The 14421-nt window shown below is 39.7% G+C and overlaps 1 protein-coding gene across 1 annotated transcript in view; it reads left to right on the forward strand.

The window, feature by feature from the left end:
- Positions 1–218: 218 nt before the first annotated feature.
- Positions 219–14421, forward strand: part of PRKG1 (protein kinase cGMP-dependent 1) — a 1210052-nt gene continuing 1195849 nt past the window's right edge. The window contains exon 1 of the mRNA XM_012762921.3: positions 219–964. Coding sequence (XP_012618375.1) covers positions 699–964 — 266 coding nt within the window. The 5' untranslated portion in view covers positions 219–698. The remainder of the gene's footprint in view (positions 965–14421) is intronic.

Below are 14421 nucleotides of genomic sequence, written 5' to 3' on the forward strand. Positions count from 1 at the left end.
TGAATTTATGCAGATTATTTTCTAAAGGCAGTTTAATATTTATGAAATGTCTCACACACACACACACACACACACACACACACACACGCTCTCTCACACACACACTCTTCAGGATCCAGTTACAAGCGCTGCGTCATCCTCTAGATCACATGGTAATTGCTGCTATTTCAAGGATCAAGTGGCATAAATCTCTCCCCCCCACTCCACCTCTACCCCGCCCCCTCCCTTTGGTACCATTTAGCGTGGAAGAGTGACTTTGGTGTGATGGAGTGAGACCAGGCTCTCTGACCCAACCCTCAGCTAGAAACCGGGCTCTCGGTGGGGTGGCGCGCGTGTAGTCTCACGGAGTGACTGGGAAAAGGGGACGGAGGAGGGGGTCTCAGGGGAGGACCGGCGGCTCTAATTGGTTTCTCAATGAAAGATAATCACCTATTCCCCGGAGAGGCTGGGGATTAGCACTCTGCCTCTCCTGTCCATCGCTTTTAGACTTCTCTCATCCTCCCCTCCGTGCTTTTAGTCCATTCAGCAGAAGTGGATCGAAGGAAGCGGCTCCCCGCGCCGCCTCAGGGGCAGCTCCGCCGCGCGCTCGCACTTAGCGCCCATTCACTCCCGCCGCGCGCTCGCCTCGCCCGGCTGCAGTCCCGGCCGCCGCCGCCGCCGCCGCCAGAGAAAAGTTTCGCGGAGGGGCTGAGGGAAAAATGAGCGAGCTGGAGGAAGACTTTGCCAAGATTCTCATGCTCAAGGAGGAGAGGATCAAAGAGCTGGAGAAGCGGCTGTCAGAGAAGGAGGAGGAAATCCAGGAGCTGAAGAGGAAACTCCACAAATGCCAGTCAGTGCTGCCGGTGCCCTCGACCCACATCGGCCCGCGGACCACCCGGGCGCAGGGCATCTCCGCCGAGCCGCAGACGTACAGGTCCTTCCACGACCTCCGACAGGCATTCCGGAAGTTCACCAAATCCGAGAGGTAGGCGCCGGGGCGCGGCGCGGCCGGAAAGAGTAAAGGCCAGGGGGCCTGGGGTGCCCGCCCGGGCCAGCGGTTCGGGGCCGGGGGCTCCGGGCTGCAGCAGCGGGGGCTGGTCAGCGCAGGGCGCCCCCTGCTCGCCGCGGCGCGCGGAGTGGGGGTGGCCCCACGGTCCGGGAATGGGAAGTGTTTATTTTTATTTCTGCCCATCACGTGCTGTGCTTGTCTCTGCCGGGCTGGGAAAGGCGAGCTCCTCGGGGAGACGCGCCCCTGTGGCGTGGGGGCGGGGAGGAGGACCGCGGAAAGTTTCCTCGCGCCGGCTAACTTGTCCTCTCCACACCCGGCTGCAGTCGCGCCGGCTTTCCCTCGCGCGCCCCACTGGGGCGCCCACGCAGCCGCCGAACCCTGCCCAACCTAGGGCCGGGACAGCTTCCGGGAGGCGACCCCGGACTCCGGCCACAGGACGTACTCAGCGGGGCCGCCCGAACCTCCCCGGGGAGGGGCGACAGGAGGCTTGACAGGGTCCGGTTCAATTTAGTGACTGAACTTGCCCAGAGCCCTGCTCTGCTGGCGGGGCGCAGGGGCTGGGGGAAGGCGGGACAGGGGCTCGTCCCTACCTCAGGGTTCCAGCCCCGAGCATGGAGACGAGGGGGAAGGGGTTTATTCACTGGGTCACTTTCAAGACAGCTGTGATGTCAGCTAGACATTGCAAAGAAACCCCACCTTCTGGATGTTCCTTTGCTCTGATTGCGTCCTTTCCAGAAGTGCCACACCTTGGGCTGCCCTGGGCTTGGAGGCGGCTCGGTGACCTTGCACTTGAAGCAGGTTTGGGGCTACTGGTCAGCCTCGTCCCAAGGTGGATAACGCGCCCTCCCTGTTTGTCTTCCTTCTGAATCCCTCCCTGGAAAAGTTGGGATGAAGGGGGCGGGGTGGGGGTGGGGGTAGGCTGTTTCTCTGGGCGCCTCCAGGCTCCTTTCTTTCCTCCTCCCGGACACTTGAAGAGCCAAGTCCTGCCAGTTCAAAGTTGTCTGTCTCTCGTTCGGGGTGTGCGGAGGAGGCTGGGAGGATTTTGGCCACAAGTAGGAAGCTTTTGCACTCCACTCGTCGCCTTCACCGGAGAAGGCTGATCGATTGGCTGCAGCATTAAAGCGCCTCTGGACATTAGGGAGAGGAAATGCAGACTCCAAAGCCCATTACTGGCTTTTAGTCTCTGGAAGTGCGCGGCTGAAAGTGCATTTCTCAGGATATTGAATATTCCATTAGGCGTGCCTTCATGCCCGCCTACCTCTTACCCCTTCCCTCTTCTTAGATCACTTGCTGAGTTTGGGACCCTCCTGGGACTCCTAAACTAGTATTCCCCCATCCCCCATTCCCCGCCCTCTGCTCTCTCTTAGTTCTGGGCAAGTTCTTGTAAAGATCATGTCCTCTTGTCCGGTTCCCAACCAGGCCACTTCCAGGTCTCTCAATGTCCCCCACTTCTTGTCTGCTTCTAGACTCCCTCTTGTGTATTGATTACGTGGGGTGGGAGCAAAGGCGGCTGAGTGAGGGTTAAGAGCTGTTAGAAGAAGACCAGGAGCTAGGGGCCAAAAGGGGCAGAAAAACAGGAATCAGGGGAACAGGACTCTCGCCTGAGGAAATGTGGGGCCCTTCTGAACAGACGTCTGAGAGGACAGCTTTCAGATTTCCTCAGTGGCTTTCCACTTATGAAGCGACACTGTCCACATGGTACCTTTTGGCCCAGCTTGCTTTGAAAGTTCCTATTGGGTGAAATAGTGGCATTCTTCTTCCTTCTCAAAGGGCAAGATTGCAAACAGAGCTAGTACTTGGCCTTGCCCTTGCTTCGGAAGCTGCTACTGCTGCTGTGTCTTGCCTCAGCCCGGCTGCGCATTCCGCGGGCCGCTGCCCTGCCCTGCGCTCAGCAGCTGGAATCAATCTGCCCACCTCCTTGAGAAGCCACTTCATCAGCGGTCACCCCGCAGCTGCTCGCCTCCCAGGGCTGTCGGGCTCAGGCTTTATCGCATTTTTGAAATTTCAGATTTCTGTGTCTGGGCTGTGCCCCTCAAAGAGTAACAGCATGGCTCTGCAGCACGGAGGAGATTTCATGGAGTGTGGAGAAGACAGGAGGAAAAAACCCTCCTTCCCAGAGTCCGCTGTTATTCAGGAGTTGGTCTCAAAGAGGCAGGCACTTTTTTTTCTTGACAAGAAATCTCTAAGAATGAGTTTTTGTCTGTACTAGGAGGAAATGGCTGACCTTTGATATGTACACATCATTCTTCTTTTTTCTATCCCATTCTCTCACCTCCCCCCAACATTTTCGTGTTAGGGGTAGGAACATTCACCAGGAGAGTGGATCATGCGCACTAGAGGTGGGCACATATTTGTGTCTATAGCAAATAGCTGGAGTACTTTTCTACTTCCTCTCCGTGCTGATTTGCACTGGGACTGACCGTAAACTTTTTCCCACTCAGCACTTAGTTTCATGCTTTCAAAAAGTGTGGAGTTTATTTTCAGCAAGCTGACTCATTAGAGTTTAAAAATTTTTTGACAGGTATTACATATGGGGATAGTAACCATTGGAATTAGGTACTCTTCTTAGCACTTAAAGAAACAGTATACTAAATTATCATTGGCAAGACACCTTATTTTGGCCAAGAAAGGAAATAATTTATAAAGGTATTTCTGGGATACAACATTTAATGGCAAATAAGGTGTTTTCAAAATAAAAAATGCATTTTTAAATTTTCAGATATGGATTTGGGGAGTAGGATATTCCATCATCTCTTCTGGTTTTTGTGAAAGGCTGTGCCATTCTGATGGGACTGAAAGAGACTGCTTTATTGCAAAGTTAATGTTTAGTTGTGGTTTCTATAGCATTTGAGTACTAGCTATTCATGCTGTAGGTTTATTTCAAAGTTTAATAGGACACCTAGTTTCTACACTAACAAGAAATGTTTGAATGTATAGTCAGCCCTTCACATCCATGGGTTCCAAATCCATGGATTCAACCAACAGAGGATAGAAAACAATGGATGGTTGGGTCTGTACTTAACATGTACAACCAACCTTTTTTCCTTGTCATTATTCTCTAAACAATACAGTATAACAATTGTTTGCATTGCATTGGATATTATAAGTAATCTAGAATGAGTTAAAGTATACAGGGAGGTGTGTGTAGGTTTTACACAAACATTACACTATTTTATATAAGGGATTGAGCACCTGTGGGTTTTGATATTCTCAAGAGGTCCTGTGAACAATCCCCCATGGGATACCAACCGGGGATTTTATTTATTGGAAGAATGATAGGAAAATAAAAAACTTTTGCCCATAAACACTGCTTTAAAGAATGATTGCAATCTAAAAAATTTACATAATAGGTGACAGAAATATCTTAAGCATTCACTGTAGCAGAAGGAAATCGAAGAATTCACTGACTATTGCATCATCAGTCTAATTAGCCAGATTTCCATGTGTCCACAGAGGGTATAATGCACAATCTCCATTAAGAATGATCTAAGTATCTAAGGAATGCTTAGATGAAAATTACACTAGGAAAGGAGGATCTGAGCTCTCAGCATAAGTATCAAGTGTACAATATGGTGATCATGTTTAAAAAGAAAACATCCAACTTATTGCGGTACTCATTTTCAGACCCCTTAAGAAGTGCCCAGTAGGGATCAAGTGATTATCATTGAAAACTGCAAGCTGTTTTGGATGATGGTGATGATGTTTTAAATTTATATCTGAAATACTTTTTTTCTGCCAAAGAACTCTAAGTATTTTACATAGATTTCTGTGAACTCTCAATTCCCTTCATGCATATACTCCACATTAAGAATTACTTATTACCCCTAATTCTTTCCCTTACATTTTTTGCACACATCTGAATTCCTTATTTTGGCTGCCTAGTTAGCTAGTGTGTGCTCAGGGGACTGCACACAATTTAAAAAAATTAATTTAAGCAAGGGCTAGAATCAATATTAATCTGTTAAAGGGATAAAAATAGATTGTATTCCAGAGTTATTTGAGCTATTCTTGTCATGAATCCCTTGATTCTTTATGAAGTAAGTTGATCAGTTGGAACTTAAACTTCCTTTCACTGGGACATGGATGCCTTGGGATATATGCCCCAGAAAACTCATTGCCTTTTGCATCTCTCATCCAATTCAGGTCTGGTTTCACCTTAGGACTAAATCAAGAGATTTGACCTAATTTTGATATAAGTAGATTCAATGAAGTGAGTGGGTCTCAGATGAATTCTGGGCCCAGCATCAAGTATTTATTAATTGTTCCTATTGAAAATATATGATTCTTTTAAAAAGCAATGATAACAATAGCTTATCTTAGCAATCTCATCATTGGACTCAACAGTGCTAAATGCCTTCCCCACTTTTCAGGTGAGGAATCTGAGACTTGAGAAATTAAGTCACTTGCTTAAGGTCTCACAACTAGGAAATGCCATAGACAAATTTCAAACCCAAACCTTGCAGTTTTTAGAGGCCTGAGTTCTAAACTACTATACTATATAAACCTTGGAATAGGATGGGTTCTATCTCAGAAACAGGGAAATCCTTCCAATTAGGAGAAATGAGTCTACCCTAAATTAGAATAGGACTTAAAAAGTCTTAGAGCCAGCATTAAACTAACCTCATATGAAAGTGACCAATGAACTCTTCTATACATAGTACTCATATTGGTGTGGCATGCCAGGCTGGAATTTCCTCAGGCAGCTCTGCTCTTGGAATTTCCATTTACCAGCTTTTCATCTTCTTCCTTTCTTTAGCTCAGTGTCATGTTATAGGCAGATGAATAATACAGTTACAAAGAATGTGAAAATGATCTTGGTTGCCTCCTTTGGATTCCCTTTGCCTTTCAGGTCCCTCATGCTAATACCTTCATCCCTACCTTTCCTACCATCAGAATGAATTTACCATGAACTGATAATATATCAGTATATTAACCTGTTATCTCTTTCTTATTAACATAGTAATGTTCTGATGGGAGCTTTTAGGAGAGGACTTTTCTTTAGTTTACTCAGATGAGTAATACTTTTAACAAGAGTTTAAGGGGAGACAGGGTAAGGGAGAGGGGAGGGTTTATAGGCAGGATGGCTTGTAAGCATCTGTGTATCTTGCCATATGTGATTTGAAGAGTACAGCATCTGAGCATAAGCACTTTCACACGTGCTTTCAGTCAAGGCTGTACAGGAGGCGGTTAGTACCTTGGTGTTAGTGATGAGAAAACTGAGCAAATCATAGTGGAAGTGCCGTTTAAAGGATCTCAGAAATAACACCAGAAAGAGGATTTAGGTTTCTTGATTTTGTATCGGTATCAAAGTTGGCAAATTGATGTCTTTGACTTGTCATCCATTTATATCTGTTATTTGAGACGCACTCATTTTACTTTGGGGTTAGTTCAGGTTCCAGAATCATGTACATTTTCCAGAGATATTTGTGGTATGCCAGGAGTTCTTGTTCCACTTGAATCATCAATATATATGTATAGGTTGAAAGTTTACATTTAATCTTGTATTTATTAGAAATTTGACCCCCCATGAAACTCTAACAGACCTGAAAAAACAAAAGATGTCATATCTTTTTCCTCTTTCCTGACTAAGGGCCTGTTTCCTAGTGCCCTCTCCCCATACTGTCAGAGATGCTGACAGTGCATTAAAACCCTTTCTTTTGATAAGATTTTCAGGTGATTTCATAGTTGCTCAGGGAATGAATAATTATTTTCATTTGCTATTGAGAATTTGCTTATCAGAGTTCAGGACCCTATGTTATCTAGGTTCCTTGTAGCTCTTGGAAGTTACTGTGGGCTCTGAGATAAACCAGGGATAGCATATCCTGTTTCACAAAAATGAAAGCTCAGAAGTTTGGGAATTGTCTGAAAGGAGTACTGACCTTGAGTCTAGCTTCATTGGTGTGCTGTGCTGTTGGGTTCCTGAAGAGAAAGAGGAAGCAAAAAATTTTTTTAAAATGGAGAAAAAAACTCGTCATTTGTACACACATATACATATGTATATGTGTGCATGTGTGTGTCTGTGAACACAGGCACCCAAATTTGCCAAATTGCCACTTTATTCAGTTTAAAAATTTATATTTCTTTTAGTAATTATTATGTTTAATATTTATTTATTATTATTATTATGAAACCCCCTCTAGATTGTCCCAAATGAGTTTCTTATAGAAAGGAGTGTTTGCTTCTTGGATCTGTTATTATAAAATAAATCACAGCATCTTTTAGTTTGTCAAATGCTTATGCATGGTATTGGGCACATAGCCCTATGCTGTCCCTAGAACAAGGTAGTAGAATCAGTGTTTGTCACTTCTTTTTGAAGCACTACTTACTGCTTTTACCCAGTGATGATTTTTTTCACCTTCTTGCCTTTGTTCTTGGATCTGGCTGTGTTGAGCGGTTCTCTTTAGGATTCCTGTGTTTCTTCTAGGTTAACATCTGTAACTCCTGTTAGATCTATTTTATTCATAAAAATCATATAACAGCAAACATGGAGCAGAGGTCCTGCTCAAACTATTACTTTAACCGTTTAAAGTCATTCATGTTCTCAGGTATTTCCGATATTATATAATTTGAATTTTCTAAAGTTTTAAAAATAATTACTTATTAATATTGAAAATACACAATGTTTTAAAATATTTGCTCAGTGAAAATTAATATATCCAGAACATGTATATGTTTTAAACAGATATATTTTGTTAAAGACTGGTAGTAGAACTAATCTCTGTTTTATTTATTGTTGTTTTTAAACAACAGATTTCCTTTTTAAAATGCTTAATTTTCTTTGCGCTACTCACTAGACATTATTGATGGATCACAGGCTTTGAGTATAGTATACTATGTATACTATATGTATACTATGTATACATAGTATACTATGTTAGTTTTATTTTAAACATTTTTATATTGTCTCTTATATGTGAATATAATAGAAACCCACACTACCTTAGAAAATAATGCAGTTTCAAATTCAATCAATATAAATTTTATGTCAACTAGAAAGTTTTAAAATATTGTATGTTATTTGTTCTGTTCAATGTGTTAGCTGCACAGTCAACCTTTCTCTAGTGCATATTGATTTGATATATTCTTAGAAATTAGTCCTAAGCAGTTAATTTGTTGTTCTAGGATTTGGTTTGGATTAATTTTGTTACATGTTTGAACACATTGATAATTCTTTGGTGTGCAAAGTGATGCATGAATGTGCTGATTTCATCTGAATGTTTATTTATTAAGGCAGATCCGATAAGATGTCTACTGTAATTACCTTGTTAGGATTTAGTTTGACTTTTCTACTTGAGATAGAGATTTTGCAACTATAGTTCTTAAATTATTCCCTCGGTTATACTTGTTGCTAATTCAGACTGTTCCTTCTTTCTAGTCCAATTTAGAGAATGCTTTAAAACATGTTTTATATCCTTAGATGTGTCTTTATATGAGCACTGTGACCTCAAATGCTACAAAAATGCTGCTGAAAAACCTTATAGGGATCCTAAAAATACTTGTATGTTTGCCTCGTACGAATATTCTTGGGTCTGTTTATTCAACTATATGATACCGTTGTCTAATGAGCAAATCTAAAGCTTTGGGGTAAATGTTAATATTTTTCTTGATGCCTCTCATTGCCCACATAGTGTGGATAATGCTAATTTCATGTATCACATGGTCACCAAGGGACGAGGCTACATATGCTAAAAATTCTCAAAATAGAAAATTCTTTTATATCTTAGGCTGTAAACCCTTGGGTAGAAACCAGGTCTGTTTACAGTAAAAATTCCAATCAAATAAAACCCTCAGCTTACCATAGCTTACCATACTTTTCTCTTCCCACATGCTACTTTTCAGAGAAAAAGAGCTACACATATCTAGAATCTATTAAAAACAAATTTAAAAAAACTTAAGTCTTTTAAAGAATAAAACCAGTTCATATTCAATTTAGTCTCCTCTCAGAGAATAAGATCACTATAAAATACTCAATTTGATATCCTGTGTATTACTCTGGCAGATTTCAACAGTGGTGTCATGACACAGTGGTATATATATTTGATTAATCGTAAGGTTAAAATGAGTAAATAATGGTTTAAAAATCAAAATTCATAACTGTGTCTTAAAAAATAAAGTTGAGTGCATTCGCAGGCATCTCCCTAGGGATATAGCCTTTTACTTGAATTTCGATTGGCTTTCTTGACTGGGAGGATTACAAATATATGGCAGGAAATTGCACATAATCCACAGACGCTCTTGTCTTTTCACAAGAGTGTGCTATACATGGGAACATCATTCGTCTTATGAGTCACTGCAGAAAAAAATGTTTGAGAGTCTCTGATCTGAGCTATGGTTCTAAAAAATAGGAACTTTGACTCTGTGGCCCTTAAAGCTACTTGTATTATAAACAAAGGTTGTTAGACTCATTAGACTCTACTTAGGCATGTATATTTCAGAACAATGTTTCACAAAGTGTGAAGTTCATATCATTGGTGATACCAGGGATGCTTCTATGTGGTAGATAAGTGAACGTATTTTCTATTAACAGTTAATGTGTTAGAAGAAAACAACGATCACATCAAATCCATGCTGTGTAGCTATGTTGCTTAGAATAAGGCTAAGTTTTCAAGTTTCATAGATTTTTAAGAAAGAAGTATAGAAAGATTGTGCATAATATAGTAGGAGTGCACAAGAAAGGTTTGGGAAAGATTGTTTGAAGTCATTTTCATAAGGAATGAAATGGATTGTTTTTACTTTTTTGCTCACCCCTACTTTGTTTTGGAGAATTCTGGCTAATTGAGTTCTCTTTGGACCTGTCTTTGGATGAGTCCTTGCATGCTGTTTGTCAATTCACAAGAATTGTACTAGGGACATAGAGTTAAACGGAAACGGTGGCATTTATAAAATATACTTTTGCTTTGATGATAAATCAGTCTGGCTAAAAGTTATTCACATTAATACATCATCAGAAAAACATCTGATTCCCCTCCACTCTAGATTTATGAATCCTCTTGCCAGAGGGCTCTATAGCTGAACAGGACGGTCCAGGAATAATAAGGGAATCCTGGGGTCCCAACCTCCATCCAACCTGGGATCACTGGGGAGCCCCTCCTCACTGGACTGCGTCTGCTGTGTGGCTTCTCATTTCCTCCTCAAGGCTCCCCCTTAGTTCCTAAGAGTAGGTGCCTAGAGCTGTAAAGGGCCATTCCAGCCTGTGGCCAGAAATACATAATGCTATTTTCCCCCTTTCTTTTGTTAAAGAAAAGGAAAAAAATATCGGAAAAAAATTTGGAAGGGAAAAATCTTTGATAGAATACAAATTTATTTTCCTTAATCTCTATTCCTTTTCCTTGTTAAAAAAAAAAAACTAGATTAATCCAAATTATATTATTACAACTAGTTTTAAAAATTACATTGTTAAAAGGAATGGCTTTATGGTTAAATGAAAAAATTGTAAGGAGAAAAAAGGAAACATATTACTTGCAGGTTGAGAAATTTGCAATAATCCATTCTCCTTTTCAGGGCATAGTTCAGGTCATCTTCCCAACTGCTTAAGAAAGGGAGTCCTTAAGGTTTGAATTGAAGTACCCTCCCAAAGGTAGGAAAAACAAACAAACAAATGAGGAGGGGGTAGGATGAGGAGAGAAAGTGTTGGGGGGGGGGGGAGGAGGGAGAGAGAGATTGAGAGAGAGAGAGATTTCAACAATTACCACAAGATGGCAGTAGGAGTATAAGATTTAACAATTGTGGGCTCACTAGTAGTGTAAAATGGCCCTTAGCTGAATTTTAAAATATATTCTCCAATACATAACTTTCTTAAAATCAGGATTGATGTGTTTGGAAAGTATATCATCACATACATATGGTCTTATATGTTTTTCAATTAGTAGTGTGTGGTTTTGGGAATGTGTTTAAAAAGCCAAAATGAAGTTTTCTTCCCCAGTGTTTGTCTTATAGAAAAGAAAAACAAAATAGTACATTTTGCATGAAGTATTCTTTTAATATTGGTATTACTGTGAGGGAAATTCCTAAGATCCCTATGAGGAAACCCCTCTGGACTCATACTTGGCTGAGACAAAAAAACTGAAGGAAATAATGGAAAATTAATAGTAGTAAAAAACATATGTGTGAGGAGACAGAATAATAATAAAGGGAATGGATTCCTACTTGCTCCTTTCCCACTCCCCCAAAAAACTGAAAAAAAAATTATATGAAAAAATTAGACCAGTTATTAGATGAGCTTTCTAATACGTTATTCGATCTCCTTGGACATTCTGTAAGTGGAGAATATAATTAAATAAATCTTAATGTAGCCTGTTGCAGTCTGAGGTCCTTAGTAAAAAAAATATTTAAATAATCTAGTTAATATGATTGTTTATAGTATATATAACTAAATATTTTCAAGAGAAAAAGAAAGTTTATTAAGTACCCTAAATATAAACTATCCCTTGACAATTTTAGGGTAAAAAGGAGTCTGGCCTACCACAAAGGGATAAATTGCGGATTGTATCTAATGGACTGCACATTTTTGAATCAATATTCCCTTGGAAAGTGCCATTCAGCCTTCCTGTAAAAGGTTATTTCATTCAGTCTGTGACCCCTCTCATGTGAAACTCCCCGGGGGCCTGGATGTGAAATAGTCTTGCTGCTGGCATCAGTTGTGATTTAAACTGAAAAGAAATGTACTTATTTTGGCCTGTCCCAGTACCCAAGGGTCAGGGGCAAAAGGAAGTTGTAGTATGAGTCAAAAAAAGTCAGTTTTGAATTAATGCTATTGCTTGGCCTCTTTAATTGGTCTTTTTGCTGTGTTAGATCATCCTTAGATAAACAGGCAAGAAGGGACTTAGAGAAAATATAAAATAGTTCACATTTTGCTACCCTGCTTGACCATAAGTTGCCTTTATAAAAAATGTTTTGAATTCCTGCAATATATTTATTTGAAGCTGCCAATATATAAAAATTACTTTGGGACAGTAATTTATATTTTTCCCAAGTTAGGAAAAAATATATATTACACAGTCGATGACTGCTAGAGAGAATCAAGGGTAGATCAAATGTAGGGTATGTTTTCTGGTGTCTATAGGACCAAAAAAGAAAATCTAGCTTCCATTAGACATGGTGTAGCAAGCAATAAGTAGTAATACCTTTGGTTTTCTATGATCTTTCTGGTTTGTTTTGTAGGTAAGACAAATTCCTAAAGTATAGCAGCAGGTTTTGAAGCATCCTGCCTGGAAGTCCTCTGGTAATCTAGCTTTCCCATCTGGCTCCAGGAGATCATGAAGGCTGTCCACACCAGATGAGACAGGCTCTGGACTCCAAGGACTTCTTGATATTAGAGCAACCAGGGAAAAAAAAGTCTCTTTTGTGTGGTCCTGCATCCTTACTAAGTATGTTAAAACTCTAGATGTCCTTTTTAGATACAAGCGTATACTACATCTTAATTTGCTGATTTTGATCTTTTCTTAGGCTATTCCTGTTTCTTTGTTTTAATTGCAAAAGTAATGCATGCTGGTTGTGAGGTAATAAAGATATATACAAAACTTTATCTTCTCCTTCCAATGTTCCCTACTTGTTCTCCAAGAGATAGCCATTATTAAACTTTCTATATGTTTATGTAAACCTTTATATATAGAGAGAACTTATCTGCCCATTTGGAGGGTTTTTCTTTTTCTTTTTTTGACCCAAAGTGGAATCATTCTGTAATACTCCTCAGCAGCTTGCTCTTTTTACTTAATAGCATCTAGGTTTCTTTCTAGATCAGTCTATATTTGTCTTCCTAATAGCCATGTACTATTCCATAGTATTCATGTAACTCAGTTTATTCATATTGATAGTTATTTTTTTGTTTTTTGCAAGCGTTAACAATTCTGCAGCTCACATTCTTGAACGTATTTTCTCATATGTCTTTTATTTACATATAGGATGAATTCCAAAAGGTGAGAGTGCTAGGTCAAAAGACTTGTTAAGTTTTTACTTTTTCAGTTCATATGCTTATATGTACCTTTTCTACATGAGATAAATGATCTATAACCCTTTCTGTTAAAAATAAAAGGTATGCTGGTAGCATGAACAAAATTAATATTCCACATTGAAGATATATACAGTTAAAAAATCAAACATATAGCAGAAACATGTGGAAGATTCTTATTTTTTAATGTTTGAGTTGCATTCATGACAATACTCATTTTGAAGTGATGTTTACATGCCCTTTTACTTTTCATATTTATAAAGTCCATACTGCACATTTGGCTTGGTGTTTGTGAGTATACGCATGTGTGTTTAAGTGGAAGAAAACTCCTGAATTCTTACAATGTGATTTTGAAAGTAAGGATACAATTGTTTGTATATACTGCCCTTAAATAACTACAGTCCTTCTTTATGAATCACAATGATTTGTTTTTCTTTTCATCAAAATAAATTTTTGATACTTTAAGGATTCTGAAGACCTAGCTCCCACTTGGGAAAAAAACAAATTCCAAGTCTCTCAGCTACATTTTTTAAAAAGGCTAGTGGGAAGATTTGGACATATATGGTATTGAAACCATTCAGTAGAGCTTTCTTTTTATAGGATGGAAACCTCTGGTAGAGGTTTCATTTCTTTTGTTTTCTTTCTCTTTCTTTTCTTTTTTTTTTTAAGATGTACTTAAATGTATCTTTGCAAACATTTATTTGGATCAGAATTCAATTATATTAAGGGTAATAAATCATGTGATTGGAGCCAGAAGGTTTGGCTCCTCCTGTTTGAGGAGTAGGAAGGATAACCTCAGAAATTTCAGCCTAGTCTTACAGAGGAATAATAGACTGGATTGTGATAATTAAAATAATGGTTTGGGGAGTCACAGACTTGATGTTGAATACTGGCTCCTCCTTTCCCTACTGTCTATGTAATTTTAGACAAATTATTTCATTTCTCTGAGCTTTAGTTTCCACATCTATAAATTAGGGATGATGATACTTCCTCCCTACAAAGCTTTGTATACAGAGGATACTCCATGGGTGTTTGTAGAATAACGCAAGATGATGAGTATAAAGTACTACATAAAAGTGCTAGAAATTGTCTAACAATGGAAAGTCCAAAAAGTTTTAGAGCTTTTTGAAAAATTTAGTTGAAGGTATTAACAAATTATAGAACCTTGTGCCTTGAAAGGATTTTAGGAGATATCCTTGTTTACCCCCTTTGAGCAACAAAACAGAACAATTATAATGACAAATCAAGCAAAAATCTAGAGGTTCAGAAAGATTATGGTTTACCAATATCATAGAGCTTGTTAGTGTGGAAAACTATACATTTGTAAATTGGAACAATGGGACAAATGGAAATGGGATGATTAGGTGTTATCACCATGTTTTAAAGAAATATAAAATGTCTACATGTGATCTACATATAAAATGTCTACATGTGATCTAGCCTGGTGGATCAAAGGACACACAAAATGTGTTGTTACTCAGCTTAG

The sequence above is a fragment of the Microcebus murinus genome, chromosome 14 (genome assembly GCF_040939455.1).
Source record: "Microcebus murinus isolate Inina chromosome 14, M.murinus_Inina_mat1.0, whole genome shotgun sequence".
Lineage (NCBI taxonomy): Eukaryota > Metazoa > Chordata > Mammalia > Primates > Cheirogaleidae > Microcebus > Microcebus murinus.